Genomic DNA, 16,877 nt, shown 5'->3' on the forward strand with positions numbered 1-16,877 from the left:
GTTTGCTTTGGCCTTCCGTATCAGGGGGTGGGGACAGCTCCATACGAGCAAGTCGCGGCTGCTTCTAGGCGTTTCAGATCTACGGGATGAAATCCTGATGTGCCTCGTGAATCCTGAAAACGGCAATTCAATATATTTTCACATGACAGTGGAAGTGATAAAAGCAAGCAAATACGCAAATTCTGTGGGACTTCGGGACTTGCCTTTTATCAGAGACGTGTGAAATTTTTAGGATTTAATTGCAGGCAGTAGAATTAGCTAGGGGAGGGATCCGAAATCAAAAGTAAGGCCAGCTAAAACATCACCAAGTATTAAGCAAGTCTGCAGGTTCCATCATAGCCAACACCTCCCCGCCTCCACTGCGTTTTGTGTTGGTTTTGCTTAAGCTCCACCTTGATTGGGGGGAATTCAAAATTGGTCAGCTATAGGGTTGGATTTGGAGTTTGGAAACATGTTTTTGCATTTTGATGTCATATAATGCCATGTAAACTATCCAACTCCCAATTTATTTATTTTCCTCTACAATTTCAAAAGCAATGCAAGCAAAGTTGTAACATCCATTTGGTCATCCATAAAATGACCAAATCAGTCGGCAGATAAACTCCTCATATATTCTATTCATCTCTGTCTGTCTCTGCCCAGGGTTTGGGATCACACTGATGCAAAAAATCTGAAAAGTAAAATGCACCAGAAACATATAGTCCATAGGCCAAGAGTCAAACATTGATACATTGGTAGAGCAGCAAACTTTATGTTTTTCTGAAAGGTGTATATTTTATGTATTTTGTTTTCATGTGATAACCCATTCTGATTGGTAGTTTAAGATTTTTATGATGTCATAACTTGTGAAGAAAGTGACCAATTTCAAATTTCAAAACACTGTTGGAAAGCCAATAAATTCCCATACTATGTATGTATGTATGTATGTATGTATGTATGTATGTATGTATGTATGTATGTATGTCATTTATAGTCCACCTTTCTCAATGAGACTAAAGGCAGATTACATATCAACAATATTTCAATAAACCATGCAATAGGGTAAATAAATGCTAGTTTACAAAAAAGTACCATTAGCAAAAAAACCAATACAGAGTTGAAGAAATGCTGATACATAAGTAATTCTAGGGCTGACATTAAACAACATAGAACTACCTAATAGGATCATACTTGAAGCAACAGGCCATAAATAGCAGCACATACTTAAAGCAACAGATAGGATGTAAAGCAACATAGTGGTGAAGTTTATGGTCCCTATCTCGTTAAAGAAGCATCTCTCAGACTACCTCCCTACAACACACCCCTCCTATTTGAGTAAAAAAATCTCTTTGAATAATTCAGTTTTGCATTGTTTGCAGAAAGCCAGGAGAGTGAGGACTCTTGACCTCCTCCGGCAGGGCTATTCCATAGGGCAGGAGCCGCCACAGAGAATGCCCGTGTACCAATAACAATGGAGGCATGGGAATACTTGTGGAAAACTACAATGAAGACAACGACATGTACTAATATCAAAGAGAACATTTACAAAATGATCTATCGTTGGTACATGACACCAAAGAAGATTGCGCTAGGGAATTTGAATACTTCTAATAAATGCTGGAAATGTAAGAAGCATGAGGGCTCCCTCTATCATATGTGGTGGTCGTGTGAGGTAGCCAGGCAGTACTGGGGGGAAATAATAAGAGAAATGAGTGAAATTTTGCAATTTCAAATTAATAAGAACCCAGAACTCCTGCTACTGAACTTGGGAATGGAGGGAATTCCAGCCCAACACAGGACGTTGATATTTTATATGACAGCAGCAGCTAGACTTTTGTATGCGCAAAAATGGAAAGTACAAGAAGTGCCAACTATTGAAGATTGGATTTACAAATTGCTGTATATGGCTGAAATGGACAAGATGACAAGAAAACTGAGAGATCTGGACTCAGGGCAGTTCAACACAGACTGGGAGAAGCTGAAACAATACCTGGAGAAGAAATGGGAGGTGGGAGGAAAACTGTGGCAGTTTGAGAACTACTGAAGTACTGAAGTAGAGGGGGGAGACTTTACCGGGGGGAGAAGAGATAAATGTGAATTAATAAGCAGTCAGATTAATAGATTGACATATATAGGTTAACATATATATTAATAGATTGACATATATAGGTTAACAAACAGAATATAGATAGAAAATAATTAACTATAAGGATTAAATATAAGGATTGATTAACTAACAATATTTTCTTTTTTTGGTAAGCTTTGTAAAATGTACCAAACTGAATGTCTGAAGATACAGATGAGTCAAATTGATTGACTATGTGATGAGAGATATATAGAATTATTACAAAAAGATAGAATGAGTAATATATAGAGAATAAGTCAAATTGTTTGATCTAAATGAATGTATGATTTATATGGTTTATGATATATAGAAATATTTGAAATTGAAAAATGGGATAAATTGTTTATCTAAGATGGAAACAAAGACTTACAGTTTGGGCATACAATGTTAAAATAGTTAAGGATGTACTGCTTAGAATAATGGAGAATATATATTTGTTTTAGATAGAGGAATTTAATAGAAGTAAGGGAAAGGGGACAAAGGGTTGGAAAGCTGTTGGAAGTCAACAAAAAGGGGGGGAAAGGGAGGGGGTTAGAGATGAAAAATTGGGGAAAATTGAATGTAAATGTAAAAATAATGGATTCTAACCCAATAAAAATTTTTCAAAAAAAAAAAAAAGAGAATGCCCGTGTACCTATGTGCAGGGTGGCACCTACAAGAGACCCTGTTCAGATGAGTGATGCTGCCGTGGAGGAACATGCAGAGACAAGCAGTTCTGTAGGTATACTGGACCAAGGCCATGAACAGCTTTGTATAATTTGAACTGAGCACAGTAACTTATATATATAGCCAATGGAGTGACTGTAGGATGGGAGTGATGTTCATGCTCCTGATCACTCCTGATAACAGCACAGCTGCAGCGTTTTACACCAACTGGAGTCTCCTAGTTAACTTCAACTGGAGACCTATATATTGTGCATTACAATAGTCAAGTCTTGATGTTATCATAGCATGAATCTAGGTGACCAAATTGGCTGTGTTGAGGTAGGAAGTCATCTTCCAGGCTAAAGTGAGGTTGCAGAAAGCTTTTTTGCAGCTAACTTAGCTTGCTTTTCTAGTAGTAGCGCTGGATCCAGTATAACCCCTAGGCTCTTAACTGGGTCTTCAAGGGTCAGATGAATTCCATCCAAAGTAGACAGTGCAATGTCCTTCAAGATCTCTGCCTTCCCAATGAGCATCGCTTTCATTGTCTGGGTTCAATTTCAATTTGTCTGTGTTCAATTTTGATATGTCTGGGTTCAATTTTGATTTGATGGCTGTTGTGGGTTTTCCGGGCTGTATTGCCATGGTCTTGGCATTGTAGTTCCTGACGTTTCGCCAGCAGCTGTGGCTGGCATCTTCAGAGGTGTAGCACCAAAAGACAGAGATCTCTCAGAGATCTCTGTCTTTTGGTGCTACACCTCTGAAGATGCCAGCCACAGCTGCTGGCGAAACGTCAGGAACTACAATGCCAAGACCACGGCAATACAGCCTGGAAAACCCACAACAGCCATCGTTCTCCGGCCGTGAAAACCTTCGACAATACATCAATTTCGATTTGTTTATTTTCAGCCATTTCATCATGGCTGTCAGGCAGCAATTCAAGATTTCTACTTCATCTTGTGGGGACCTGGATAGTGAGATACAGAGTTGGGTGTTATCTGCATATTGTTGTATTCCACTCCATAACTGCGATTCTCGACTGACTTCTCCTAAAGGCTTTACGTAGAGGTTGAATAACATGGGAGATAAGATTGTGCCCTGTGGAACACTGCAAGATAATTCCCATTCTGGAGATTTACAAATAACTAATAGCAATAATGCCTCTATCCATTCCCATTTACGTGATATAAGGCATATATTTTAAAAAGTCAAATTCGCCATAATAATATAAGGTTTACTGCATTGTTAAAGCTCAAAAAAGAAAAGTAGGAAAAATTGGTTTCGGCCATCTCCATGACATCATAAAAAGCTACAGCTACCAGTCAGAACCCTAATGACATCAAAACATAATGCACAGACATACACGTTTCAGAAAAATACGGAGGAGGTCTGCCGCTGCCCCTGACACCGCTATTTCGTCCGGTCCACAGACTAGAGGGTTCATAACGCAGGCGCAGACCACCGTGCTGTCAGCAAAGGCGGGCGCGTGCCCGCAAGACGAGGAGGAGGAGTATCAGCGGCACAGCTGGGACCCGGCGTTGCTCCGGCCCCACCCCGGGCTCGGCCTTCGTGGGCCTTGCCTGCCGCCGCCTCATTGTCCAACGGAAGCCTCTGCAGCTCTCCTCCCGCCCTTTCTGGGTCTGGAGAGTCGCACGGGATCAAGCAGGAACTCTTAAAGGAAGAAAACAGCTGGGCCAGAAGGGGTGCGCTGCCGCCCGCGGAGCGCTCTCTACTGTCCCTACTGCTTTGTCAGCCGGTGGCTAAACGGCGTGAGGGGGCTGGGAGCGGCGGCAACTGCCAGGGGCTCCCTTGGTCCGGCAGAAGGTGAGCTCCCTGCACCTCGCCACTGCCCCTGGCTTGTAATATTCGTATTTAGTAAATACTAGCAGGCGCTGTGCCTCCAACTCTGCAAGTTGGACGGGTTTTATGGTGTTATCTATGTGAATTCCTTGGCAAACTGTCGTTTTGCCTTGGAATAACATTGTAATACTGGAGGATATTTTTGTGATAACATTGTAATTGTTCATTTAAACCTAAAATTCCAGTCTACACGGGAGTGCTGGAAACACGCCTCCTTTTCTCGTATACAGCATCACTCCAAGTTCTACACGCGGCAGACTCACCCTGCAATCCTAAAAAAAGTTACTTGATTTCAAGGGGTTTAGACTGGAGTATTTCTTAAGACTGCACTCTGTTACATAGGTTGAATTCCAATCCTTGTGGCAGTTCTGTTTTCTTGAATCCACCACTTTTAACCGTAATGACTGAAGTAATACCAAATAGGTAGTATGTTAGATTGACTCGTTCTGTTACACAAAATAATTCATACAGCAGAATGCAGAGACAGCAATTATTCAAAGTAACAAATATATTTACATTTTAAAAGTTCTTTTAAGTATGAAAAAACACCTTGCCATATATACAAACCTTACACAGATATCTGATAGAAATCTCATTAATCCCCCTCTTTCTCTCTCACACACATTTTCATATTACTACAAAAAGTAAAGTTCCTTTCCTAACTTCAGTTCTAAACTTTCCAAATGTAAATATAAATATATTTGTACTTTTATTCAAAGTACGATATGGAAATGAATTAAATTGGTGCTCCAGTGTACCATGGCAGTACACAGTACAGTAACACTGCTACTGGTCCTTGGAGTAATATAAGATCTCTAGCACTAGAGTTGTGCTGACATTTAAACTGCAACACATGAAAGACTAAATCTGGTAGACATACAGCAGAAAAATCAAAGCATGTGAGCTGCAGCCTAAATTTGCAACCCCCCCCCCCCATTTTCTTGCTTTCAAATGATATGAATAGAATTGGTGGTCTGTTTACCTTTCAGTGTAATCCTAAGAAGAAATATGCAAATAGCCTTAGACTGGAGTAACTCTCTTTAGGAATACACTGTTTGTGTATTTCATACAAAAGGAGTTGGAGATATCCTGGCCAATAGGAAGGTACCAGTGTGTTCGCATCGTTCACATTCTGATCCACAAGCGTTTTGCATAGGGTGTACAAGGGATGGCAGACCTAGAACAAAACGATTCAGGAAAATCCGCCTCTGCCCACAGCCTGTAAAATCAGCCCTTAATGTACTCCCTCAACAATGGTGTTGTCTATGTTCAGAGCAAAGGGGGGTGGGAATCCAGATCAGAATGAAAATAAAGGAGTGAATAATAAAAATGAGTAAGTGGTGGGCATAGGATACTTTCTGCTTAGAGCATTTGTATTACTCTGTTCCTCCAAGGAAATCAAAGCTGCATATAGTTTATGAGAGAATGACTGCCTCAGAATCACCCAGTGAGCCTCTGAGAGATGAACCCAGGTCTCCCAGTCCAGCATCTTAACTATTATACCACATATTTATTCCTGTCCCTTCAAGCTACAAGAGAAATAGCTGTTTTACCATACTTCCGCGACAAAGTACCGCCACATCATTTCCTGATGCATTGCTCCTGTCTGCTACATTTATGTTTGTGGGCGTCCTATTAAGGTGCCATCTTTGTGACGGGCTGTTGAGTGTTGATAAGGTTTCCTGCCTCCCTCAGTTGGGCGGTGCTTCTCTGCTTACTCCAATGAGCGACTGCTTCTGCCTGCAGGTCGTGGAGGCTGTGGAAGATGGCGGAGTGTTTTGGCGGCGGCATTAGAGTTCCTTGTCCCTCAGGGGTCTCGGGTCAGGTTTGGTGCCTAAAGCGAGCGGGTATGAACGAAGAGTGGCTGCTGCTTGAGACCGGCAGCGAGGTGAGAGGGTGTGTGTGTGTGGGGATTGCGCTTGAACCCCGAGGCTTGAGGGAGGGGTAGTAGGCTAATGAGGGGAGGACGAATGAGCGCGCCGCGAGAGGAAATGGCGCCTCCTGGCGTTTGCATTGCGGATTTCAGGCGTTCCCCTTGAACAATCTTGTTGAGGAGTTTGGGACATTGGCCTTGGTAATTGCTATCTTGTTTAAAAGGCTTCTTATTTTTACGAGCATTGGCTGCTTAATTTTAGCTTTCGCTTTAAGCTCCCTGTAACTTCATTGATCCAGAGGAGTTAGCCGTGTTAGTCTGTAGTAGCAAAATCAAAAAGAGTCCAGTAGCACCTTTAAGACTAACCAATTTTATTGTAGCATAAGCTTTCGAGAATCACAGTTCTCTTCGTCAGATGCATCCTTTTATTTGTTACTGTTTTATTGTCTTGATCCATTTTTTTGGAACCCAGTTCTGATATGTAAATAATATTAAATATAGCTGTTCTCGTTTTGCATATTGCATGGCATCATCCTTCATATATACAGCTGTCAAAACCGTGCTTTGCTTGCACTGAATTCTAAAGTATGTGGAGAATAGTTCAACATTCTCCATTTATTTATTTACTTAATTTGTGTTCTGCCTTTCTCACCACTGGGGACCTAAAGCAGCTTACATTGTTCTTATTTCCCCTGTTTTATCCTTGCAATAACCCCGTGAAGTCAATCAGCAAATTTCCATGGCAGAGCAGAGTTGGGATTTGAACTAGGTGTCCCAGATTCTAGTCTGACACTAACCACTATACTAACTGGCTCTTAAATTTCATCAACAGACTAAGGCTATGTGAATTTTTTCCAATCAGAAGTTAGTAATTATGTACATTTTAGCTGTATATATTTTTTCCAAGAAAACAACTGTGGTCTGATACATCAGTAGAAATGTTTACTTAATTATTGTGTTTTTCATGTACATATATATCAGAGTGCAAAAAAAGCTAAGCAAAAGTGGAGTAGGATTGCACTGACTCAGCTAACACTGTGCTGGTTTTAGTTCATAGTAAATTTCTTTGAAGATGTTCTGGCCAAGGTTGCTAGGCACAGCATGGATACTGCAGTGGTATAAACTGAGTTCAGTATATTATGTTTTGCTGTCTGCTAGGGGTAGCAACAGTAAGAGGATTATCAACCACATGACATATCACAATACATTGTTGCATTGGCCTTGATGAAGCCCAAGTAAGGTAGGCCTGATTCAGTCTGATTATATTTCTGGAAACAAAAGCATTTAAGACACAATTAAAACAATGTGTTAGAAGTGTTTTCAAAGGCTCCTGTGTGATTTTTGGGAGAAGACGGTGAAACCATTGCAGTCACAGGACAAGTGGGAGAAGCTTTTGACTTGGAAGCTGCAGCTATTCCTTGGAACTCTGCAAATGCAAAGTGTGGTGATCTCAAAAACCACATGGTTGTGAGGCTGAGCCTCATGAGAATTGGCAGGGCAGATTATCAAAGGATCCTTGTGCATGTACGGGGAGGACGCAACTTCAAAGGACCTTGAAGAGCCTGCTTCATTTTAGATCCCATGAGTTCATAGGAAGCTGTGTGTCAACAGCAACCTCTGAGGAAGTCTGGGAATGTGGAAGAAATTGAACATTGCATGGGAACTGAAAGGAGCACAGTGAAAATATATGGGCATCATGGTCCTGGTATTAAAGAAAGTCTCATGGTGATGCAGACTGAATTGCTATGGAAAACAAGAATGAATTTCAAAACAACTAATAAAACTCCAGCTGAATTAATCTGCTTTCTGAAAAATGTGTAATAACAATGGCTTTCTTTTATACTAATTTGCGGTTAGTTTTTACTTGCAGATGGCTGCCTTTGATTTGCCTGTTGTTCAACATACTTCACTTTTCCAATAAACAAGTGTTCTTTGCCTCCTTTGCAAAGTCAGCATTTGTTCAAAGGTTTTCTGTTATGCTTTGACTATCAGATTAAAAAATTGTACTTCAGGTGAAATACTGTTCCTAAACACTAGTACTTGAGTCCCGTGGCACCTTAGAGACCAACAAGATCTTCAGAGTATAAGCTTTTGAGATGTCTCTACAGTGCCACTGGACTCAAATCCTGCTGTTCTACTGCAGACCAACTGTCTTTCCTTGAATTATGATACAAAATAAATTAATTCAAAGTAAGTATCCTATCCATAGCAAATAAGTTGTAAGGGAATTTATTAAAAAATTATTTTTATGTTCAGGTTACTATAGGTCGAGGAGTTGGTGTCACCTACCAGTTGATGTCAAAATCCTGTCCATTGATGATCTCACGGAACCATTGTGTGTTTAAGCAGAATACTGATGGCCAATGGACAGTGACAGATAATAAGGTACAGAAAACTATTGGAATCATATTAATGAAAGATGCTGAATGTGGATTCTAGTTTAAAAGCATGGGGGCTGAATTTGAAGTTTACACAAAGTTCCCCTTTTCTGCTGCGGACCCTTCCTTAGTAGTCTGTCAGGGTATGTTATCACCCATGAGCAGCATTTGTGGAGATCAGTGGGCTGCAAGGATGGGGGAGGCTGGGAAGTTCTGTTCTGTTGAAGGAAAATTCAGTTTAGAACTGACATAGCTGGAGGATCCGACTAACTACAGAGATATGCTAATTTTGAATGTGATAAATTAGGTCTGACTGAGCAACCTTTGTGTCTGGATATGAGAAGTACCTCCAGAATGTGGAATTATTTTCTTTAATTGAAATAGTTTCATTGAGAGAATTGCTGCGGATGAAAGAGCATTTGGTCTTTCTTTTGTGCAGGTTAGGGCCACATACATTGGAGCTATCTAATTTTATCCACACACTAGATGTGTAGGACTGGTTTATGAAAGCTAGTGGTTAATATGGGGTACCTAGTAAGATTTAGGGCATAGTAAGGATTATAACCCAGGTCTTCCCAGCAAGTTGGGAATGCTTTTTCTCTCATCTCTAAGGATCAGAAAGCTCCCAGTTTGGCACAGTCTTGGAGTGGCTTGGAAGAAATAATGAAAACACGGGCGGAAATGACAAAGTTAAAAGCTATTGTTCTGAGTCTAACATTATTCACTTCACTACAGTGGCATAAAAACATAAGAAGAGCCCTGCTGGATGAGTCCAGTGGCTCATTGAGTCCAGCATCCTATCTCACACAGTAGACGACCAGTTGCTATGGAGGGCTAACAATAGGGCATAGAGGCCAAGACCTTCCCCTGATGTTGCCTCCTCGCACTCATATGCGGAGGTCTACTGCCTCTGCATGTGGAAGTTCCCTTTAGTCTCCATGGCCAGAAGCCACTGATAGACGATCCTTCTTGAATCTGTCTAATCTGCTTTTAAAACATTCTGTGCCTGTGGCCATCACTCCATCCTTCGGCAATGAATTCCACATTTTAATTGCTTGTTGAGTAAAGAAGTATTTCCTTTCGACTGTCCTCAGCTTATGCCCATCAACTTTATTGGATGCACCTGAGTTCCAGTATTTTGGGAGGGAGAAAAAGATCTCTTTGTCTACTCTGTCTGCCCCATGAATAATTTTATAAACCTTTATCGTTTCTCCCTTTATTAATCTCTTTTTTAAAATTGAAAAGACCCAGAATCTCCAGCCTTTCCTCATAGGAAAGGTACTCCAACCCCTTAATTGTTTTTGTACTTTTTTCAGCTTTTCAGTGTCATTTTTGAGATATAGTGACCAGAACTGCACACAGTATTTCAAATGAAACCGCACTGTAGATCTATACAGGGCCTCTATAATATCGGACATTGTATTTTCATTCCCTTTCGACAGAGTTTGCCCTTTTCACTGCTGTGGCACACTGGGGTGACACTTTAATTGAGCTATCCACTATTGACTCCAAGGTTTCTTTCCCTCTCAGTCTCAACAAGTTCAGACGCCATTAGCATATCATGTACTTGAAACTGGGTTTTTTGTTCCAGTGTGCATTACCTTACGCCTATTTACATTAAGTTTCATTTGCCGCATTGTTGCCCACTCACCCAATTTGAGGAGATCATCCAGGAGCTCTTCACAGTCAGTCTTGGTTTTCACTATCTTGAATAATTTTGTATCATCTACAAACTTGGCTGCTATACTGCTCACTCTCAATTCTAAATTTCTGAACAAATTAAATTGTTCTGGCCCTAATACTGATCTTTGTGGGACCCTGCTGCTTACTTCTTCCATGAAGAAAATGGTTCATTTTCTGTCATGCCAAAAAAAATTATAATATCCTACAGACTGAGAAAAGAGGGAGAGGAAAAAATCCTCTTAAAATTTCTAGATGGGAATACTATGCTAACAGAAAATGGGGTCATCCAAAAGAACCTTTTTAAGTATTATTCAAACTTGTAAAGCAGATAGGATCTTTCTTTAATAAACTGAATGATTATTGAACAAAACAGAAGCTACCTAAAATTGTGGACGAACAACAACAGGTGATGAATGGTCCAATAACGATTCAAGAAGTGGTGGAAGCAATTAAAAAGAAAGATGGGAAGTCACCGGGTCCTAATGGACTATCTGGCCGATATTATAAATATTGTTTTATTTGTTGTTTATAGCTCATAACTGGAGCAGCTAAATTAAACTATTATTTTGAAGTTACTTTGTATAATAAATGCATTTGTTCTTGACATTTCCTAGTTGGCCTGAGCTTACTTTCCATAGGGAAGTCCCTTCTGCAGGAATACGTTACATTTTGATAACAATTGGAATACATATCTTTAGATGTACAAAACAGTATTGGTTAGGTTTTTGCAATGTCTTTCTCCTTTTGTTTCCCACTGTTGCACAGGTATAATAATGTAATGTGTGATATATAATAAGAATAAACAACTTAACCTCATATCTTATTTCCAGGCATGTTAAGCCTCATCGTGACTGTTCTACAGGTGCTAGAGCTATCCACCAAGTGGAATACTGCACTTACAGTTTTAATATCATTTAAGGCATGCCAATTTGTGTTACATTTTTTCTCCTAGAAGCACTTTATCTTTGCAAAAAAAATTACTTCTGTAGCTTTTTTAAAACTTCTTTTCCCCCCTCCTTCCCCAGAGTCTAAATGGTGTCTGGCTAAATTTTGAACGCATCGATCCATCAAAGGCCTATCTTTTACAAGAAGGTGACTTTATTCAGTTAGGAGTGCCTTTAAAACACAGAGAAACAGCTGAGTATGAATATACATTAATAAAGGATGAATGGAAGAAAGTTAGTCCCTTTTTAGCACTCAGAAATGACCAGGTGGCTGAGAAAATGAAGGACGTGAGGGCTAAGCGTAAAATTACCCTGGAGGAATTAGATCCCTCTGGTGTGGAAGGACCTTCCAATTCCAAGTCTAAGAGAGACAGATTGTCTTCTGATGGTGATTCTATAGAGAAATCCGATGGAGTTGGTTCAGAACTGTCCAATCAACCAACAGAAAACAGGGATGAAGCGCTACCACCTCCAACACCGAGCAAGAAGGAAAAGAAGAAAAATCACTGTAGCATTGTGCAAGTTGGGAATGCTTTTTCTCTCATCTCTAAGGACCAGAAAGCTCCCAGTTTGGCACAGTCTTGGAGTGGCTTGGAAGAAATAATGAAAACACTGGCGGAAATGACAAAGTTAAAAGCCAAGATGCAGGAGAAGCAGACAGCTGTCTTGAATGTGAGACAAAAGAATAAGAAGTGTGCTCCAAAAGACATCCAAGTTTTAGAGCAGGAGTTGCAAGACTTGCAGAACCAATTATGCACTGAGCAGGAGCAACAGCAACAAAGAGTAGAACAGCTGGAGAGGACGTTCTGTGAGGAGCTAGAGGTATGCACTGACATGTTAAAATACCCAGTTATCTGGAACTGTTGTATTGTCTGAAAATGAGGTTTAAAGACTGAGATATGCCAAAAGGAATGACTGGAAAAGAGGTCAGCCTCTTTTACCTGGGAAGTCTCATATCATAACTGCTTCATCTGCAGCACTGAAGTTTCTTAATTTTTCTTCAAGTGGTGCTAATGACTGAGTAGTTCAGAGCCAGTTTGGCTTCTTTTTAAAACTAGTTTGTGTAGTTAGCAGTGCAGGGCAGATTAATGGATGATTTTTTTTCTATACTGAGATGTCAGAGTCTGGGGTGGGGGTGGGTGGGGGGAGATATGCTATCATGTACATGTGCTGCAAGACTTTATTTCAGTGTGTAGATAGATAGATAGATAGATGATAGATAGATGATAGATAGATAGATTAAACTCCCCCTTTATATATGCTTGATGAAATAAACTTTCATAACATGTTTTCTATACAATGATCCATGTGCCCTATGCAGAGATTGTTTCCATGTCTATGAAATTACAATGCTAGGTGTTACTACTGTTGCTTTGTTTCTGTTCTCCTGTAAGAAACAAGGATAACATTTTGTCAAATCTTGGTTGCTAACTGATGGGATTGGTAAGAAGAAAATCATTGCTGCTAATAACTAATCTGCTTCCTGACGGAATGTTCTGGAATACCAGAACATTGCAGTACCCTGCATTGGAATACCAGAACAATGCAGTACCTTGCATTGATAACTGCAGGGTATGTTGATTAAAAAGGCATATAGAATGGATTTATGGTAAAAGAGGAGGAAGGGGGAAATTGGACAAAGGGACAGGCATTCACAATGGAGGTGTTGCTCTTGTGTGCCCTTATATGATTGTGTATAGTAGCTTGTGAGCCACAGTTCAGTGTGTGATTGAAGAAGATCATACAGTTAGTGATGCAGTGCAAGGCTTTTCACTCAGGGCAGCAGATTCCACACAAAGTGAATTTTGTTTTTATCTGGAGGATGTATCAGTTGTTCCCAGGTATCCACTAATTGTGGCTTGTCTTGGTGGCTAATTTTTATTTCTTACTAGCTGGCTGCAAAGTTCAATCCTATCACAATATTACTTGTAACAAATAAGATAATTCCAAGACTCACAGAATCTTAGGCAAACTGTTTCAGTAATTCTTTAAAATAAGCTCGCTTTCTTCTGCGCTTTGCTATCTTCAATATTATCTAAATTAATGTACTCATGAAATTATTTGTACTTTTATACTGTGGTTAATTTCATAATTTTGACTGGTTTGCCCTTTCATATTCCTTGCTAGCAGCTGCATAATTATACACGTGTTCAAATACTGTACAACATAGACAGTTCCTTGTGAAGAAATCTTTCATAAATTGTGAAGAAATTTGGGTCAGCCTGTTTATACCTTCCAGTATACATGCTGTATTGTACTTGAGTTTATTATAAAGACTAAAGATTTGCTGGTAAAAGAACCAGTACAATGTTTTAAGTTCCTGTCCAAAAGAATTTAATACAAAAGCGAGAAAGACTGACAAGTTAACTGGACTATTGCAATGCACTTTACTTGAACAGTGTTCAGAAGCAGCTGCTAGTGCAGAATAGGGGTGTGCAGCCCGAAACGATTCGGAGTTCCCGCTTCGGGTTTACCTGAAGCGGGGAAAAAAATTCGGAAATACCATTGTGAGCCACAGTTCAGTGTGTGAGTATTTTTACTCACTTCGGTATGCTCCATAAATATTCGCAGCATACCTAAGTGAGAGGGAGCAACTCCCCCACCCCCACATTCCACCCCCCCGGAGCAACCCCCCCCCACCTTCCACCCACTTACCTGGCTGTCAGGGAGGGTGATCAGCTGGGTGGCGGGCTCCTGCCGTGCTGCTGCGGTGGCGGGCTGTGGCAGTGGCGGCGCAGCAGCAAGTTGGCTGTGACGGCCTGGAGCCAGCTCCGCCTCCGCCGCTGCTTCGCGGCCCTACAGTGCGGAGGGGAGGGCCGGAGCTGCCTCCTCCGACCCTTCCTGCCCCTCAAATGGCCACCACGGCGGCCATTTGAGGGACAGGAAGGCCTTTCTCCGCCTCTGCCACCTCTCTGTGGCCCCACAGGGCGGCGAGGAGGGCCGGAGCCACCACTGCTGCCAACTGCAAGGTAAGTGGGGGGCTGAGGGTGGGGGGCCTCGGGCTGGGGGTGGGTTGATGTTTAAAGGGCCCTGTTGCTGCAAGCAGCGGTGGGGCCCTTTAAACTTAGCCCCGAAGCTTTTCGAAGCATTACGAATACTTTGGAAAGCTTTGATTCAGGATTTCCCGAATCAGCACGGCAATTTGGATATCCCGAATCTCTTAGGATCTTTACAAATCTTTACGGATCGGGTCTGATTCGGGTATTTTACCCAAATCGGAAACCCAAAGCGCACATCCCTAGCGCAGAATGCTGTAACTCAACTGCTGGTCAGAGCCAGCTATCGAGATCAGGTGACCCAGATACTACAGATAGGCTACTGGTCTGCTGTGGAGCCCAATTCAGTATTTTGGTTTTATCCTGTAAATCCCTAGATGTTTTGGGACCTGGGTATCTGAAGGACTTTCTCCTATATTTTCCTGCTCAGGAGTTAAGATCATAGGGAGAGGCCCTCCTGACTGTCCCATCAACCAAAGAAGCTCAGTTAGTAGGGATATGAGATAGGGCCTTTTTAGTGGCAGTCCCATGATTATGGAACAATCTCCCCAGGGAAGTATGCTTTGCTCCTTCACTCTCTAATTTCAGGAGGAAGTTAAAGGCTTTTAAAAATGAGGATGGCTTTTGTTTAGCCACTACTTAATGTTTGTGTAGCTTTTTAAACTGTGTTTTTAATGTAATTTTATGTTTGTTTCTGTTTTATATTGTAAGCTGCCTTGACCTGTAGGTGGATAAATGCCTTCAATAAATAAATAAAGCACCGCAAGATTAAGGTGTTTTGTGGCACCCTAGAGTTTTGGGGGGACAGTTTGCCTTTACAGATAACAGTTTTTCCAGATGAACCTGTATTTGGGGCTGTGTAGAGTGAACTTAGTGGTAGAGCACATACTTTGCATGCAGATGGTTCCCATGCTCAGGTTCTGGCATCTCTGGCAGCAGGGCAGGGAAATCATTTGTGGATAAGGTCCTCAAGTTCACTGTTGTTCAGAGTTGACAGTGCTAGGCTGGCTGGCTCAGTGGTTTGACTTGGTGTAGCTAAGTCTTTATAAATTCAAGCCTGCAATCCTGTGGACAGATACTTGGGAATAAGTCCCATTAAACCAGTGGCCCTTACTTATGAGTAAATATGCATATGATCAGAATGAATTTCACTGAAACCCCCAGTCCATTAGGTTTGAAAAATTTGTATTGGAAATCAGTACCAAATCTGATTTCTGTTTTTAAAAAGAACTCACTGTTCTTAGCTGCTAGATAGCATAAAGACAGAAGCAAAAGTGGTGCTTTTGTAGTGGTACTGTGCTTACAGTCTCCTCCCACCTGCTCATGTTTTAGAAGATATCAGGACAGAAAAGAAGCAGAAAGGGAGACCCAGAACAGTGTTGAGCTGAAAATGAAAGAAAAATTGGCTTTAAGACTCGAGCAAAAAATGCTTTTAAAGTGTAGTAAATTCCTTTGCCTTAAATGGTAATCACCAGGAAGAAAATTTTTCTTGCCACTGATGATCTGGAAAGTGCTTTTGTGGAACATTGTTATTCTGTCATTAATTTTGGTGATAAAAAATTAATTTCCTTATTTCCATAGCCATATCATATGGGATTGCAAAGCTGCTGTTCATTTTTCCTTTGTCCTGATGTCTCACTTATCCCTAGCATGATCTCAGGATGTGGCTTCCATTTACTTTGGCCAGCATAATATGAGCCTGTATCTGGGGTACACTAGTTATAGGAGTCTTAATTCTTCCTGCAACTGCATCAGTTAGGTAAACATAAGGGCAGAAAATTACAAGGAGTGCAGTTTCACTCATGGCAGCTGGATTAAAATGCTCTTCTTGTAGCTAGTTTGCTTCCATTGCAGACTGTGTGTCATCTTGGTTCATCTTCAGCAGTTTTATTTTTCCTGCAGGTTACTGATTCATGGGGCTGTGCCTCAGTCTCATCTATATCATTGCTGCCAGGCTCCTAAACTGACAAAGCCACCATCCAAGCCTGGCCACTGCTTGTTTACCTTTTAGATTATTCTTAGATATTTCTGACTGAGTTTTCTGAAGCTGCAGTCCTGGATCATTTCTAACCCCTTGTAGCTGCTGATCAAGTGAAGTTTTTACCTCTTCATGTGCTGCCTTCAGACTCTCCTTCACAGTTGCTTTAAGTTCTTCTGTAAGCCATTGCAGTATTTTCTCCATTATTCCATTACCGTTACCAGTGCGATATGCTCTGCAACTGTTGAGAAGTTCAGGGTAACGTTACAGGATTTAGTTCCTATGTTTGAGAGAGAATTGGAAGCTCTGCAATATTTCTTTTATTTACAGTATCTAAACCACCCATGTTGGAAGCAAATAAACACTTCTTCAACAGGCATTAAATCCATAATCTGTCAGAGTCCAAAAAAGAGCTAGAT

At 41.0% G+C, this 16,877-nt stretch overlaps 1 protein-coding gene across 3 annotated transcripts in view; it reads left to right on the forward strand.

The window, feature by feature from the left end:
- Positions 1–6,370: 6,370 nt before the first annotated feature.
- RNF8 (ring finger protein 8) overlaps positions 6,371–16,877 on the forward strand; it is a 38,163-nt gene continuing 27,656 nt past the window's right edge. For all 3 annotated transcript variants that reach the window (XM_054977964.1, XM_054977972.1, XM_054977982.1), the window contains exons 1-3: positions 6,371–6,494; positions 8,736–8,864; positions 11,566–12,306. In XM_054977964.1, the coding sequence (XP_054833939.1) occupies positions 6,372–6,494; positions 8,736–8,864; positions 11,566–12,306 (993 nt within the window). In that variant the 5' untranslated portion in view covers position 6,371. The remainder of the gene's footprint in view (positions 6,495–8,735; positions 8,865–11,565; positions 12,307–16,877) is intronic.

Source organism: Eublepharis macularius, chromosome 1, assembly GCF_028583425.1.
Source record: "Eublepharis macularius isolate TG4126 chromosome 1, MPM_Emac_v1.0, whole genome shotgun sequence".
NCBI classification, from domain to species: Eukaryota; Metazoa; Chordata; class Lepidosauria; order Squamata; family Eublepharidae; genus Eublepharis; species Eublepharis macularius.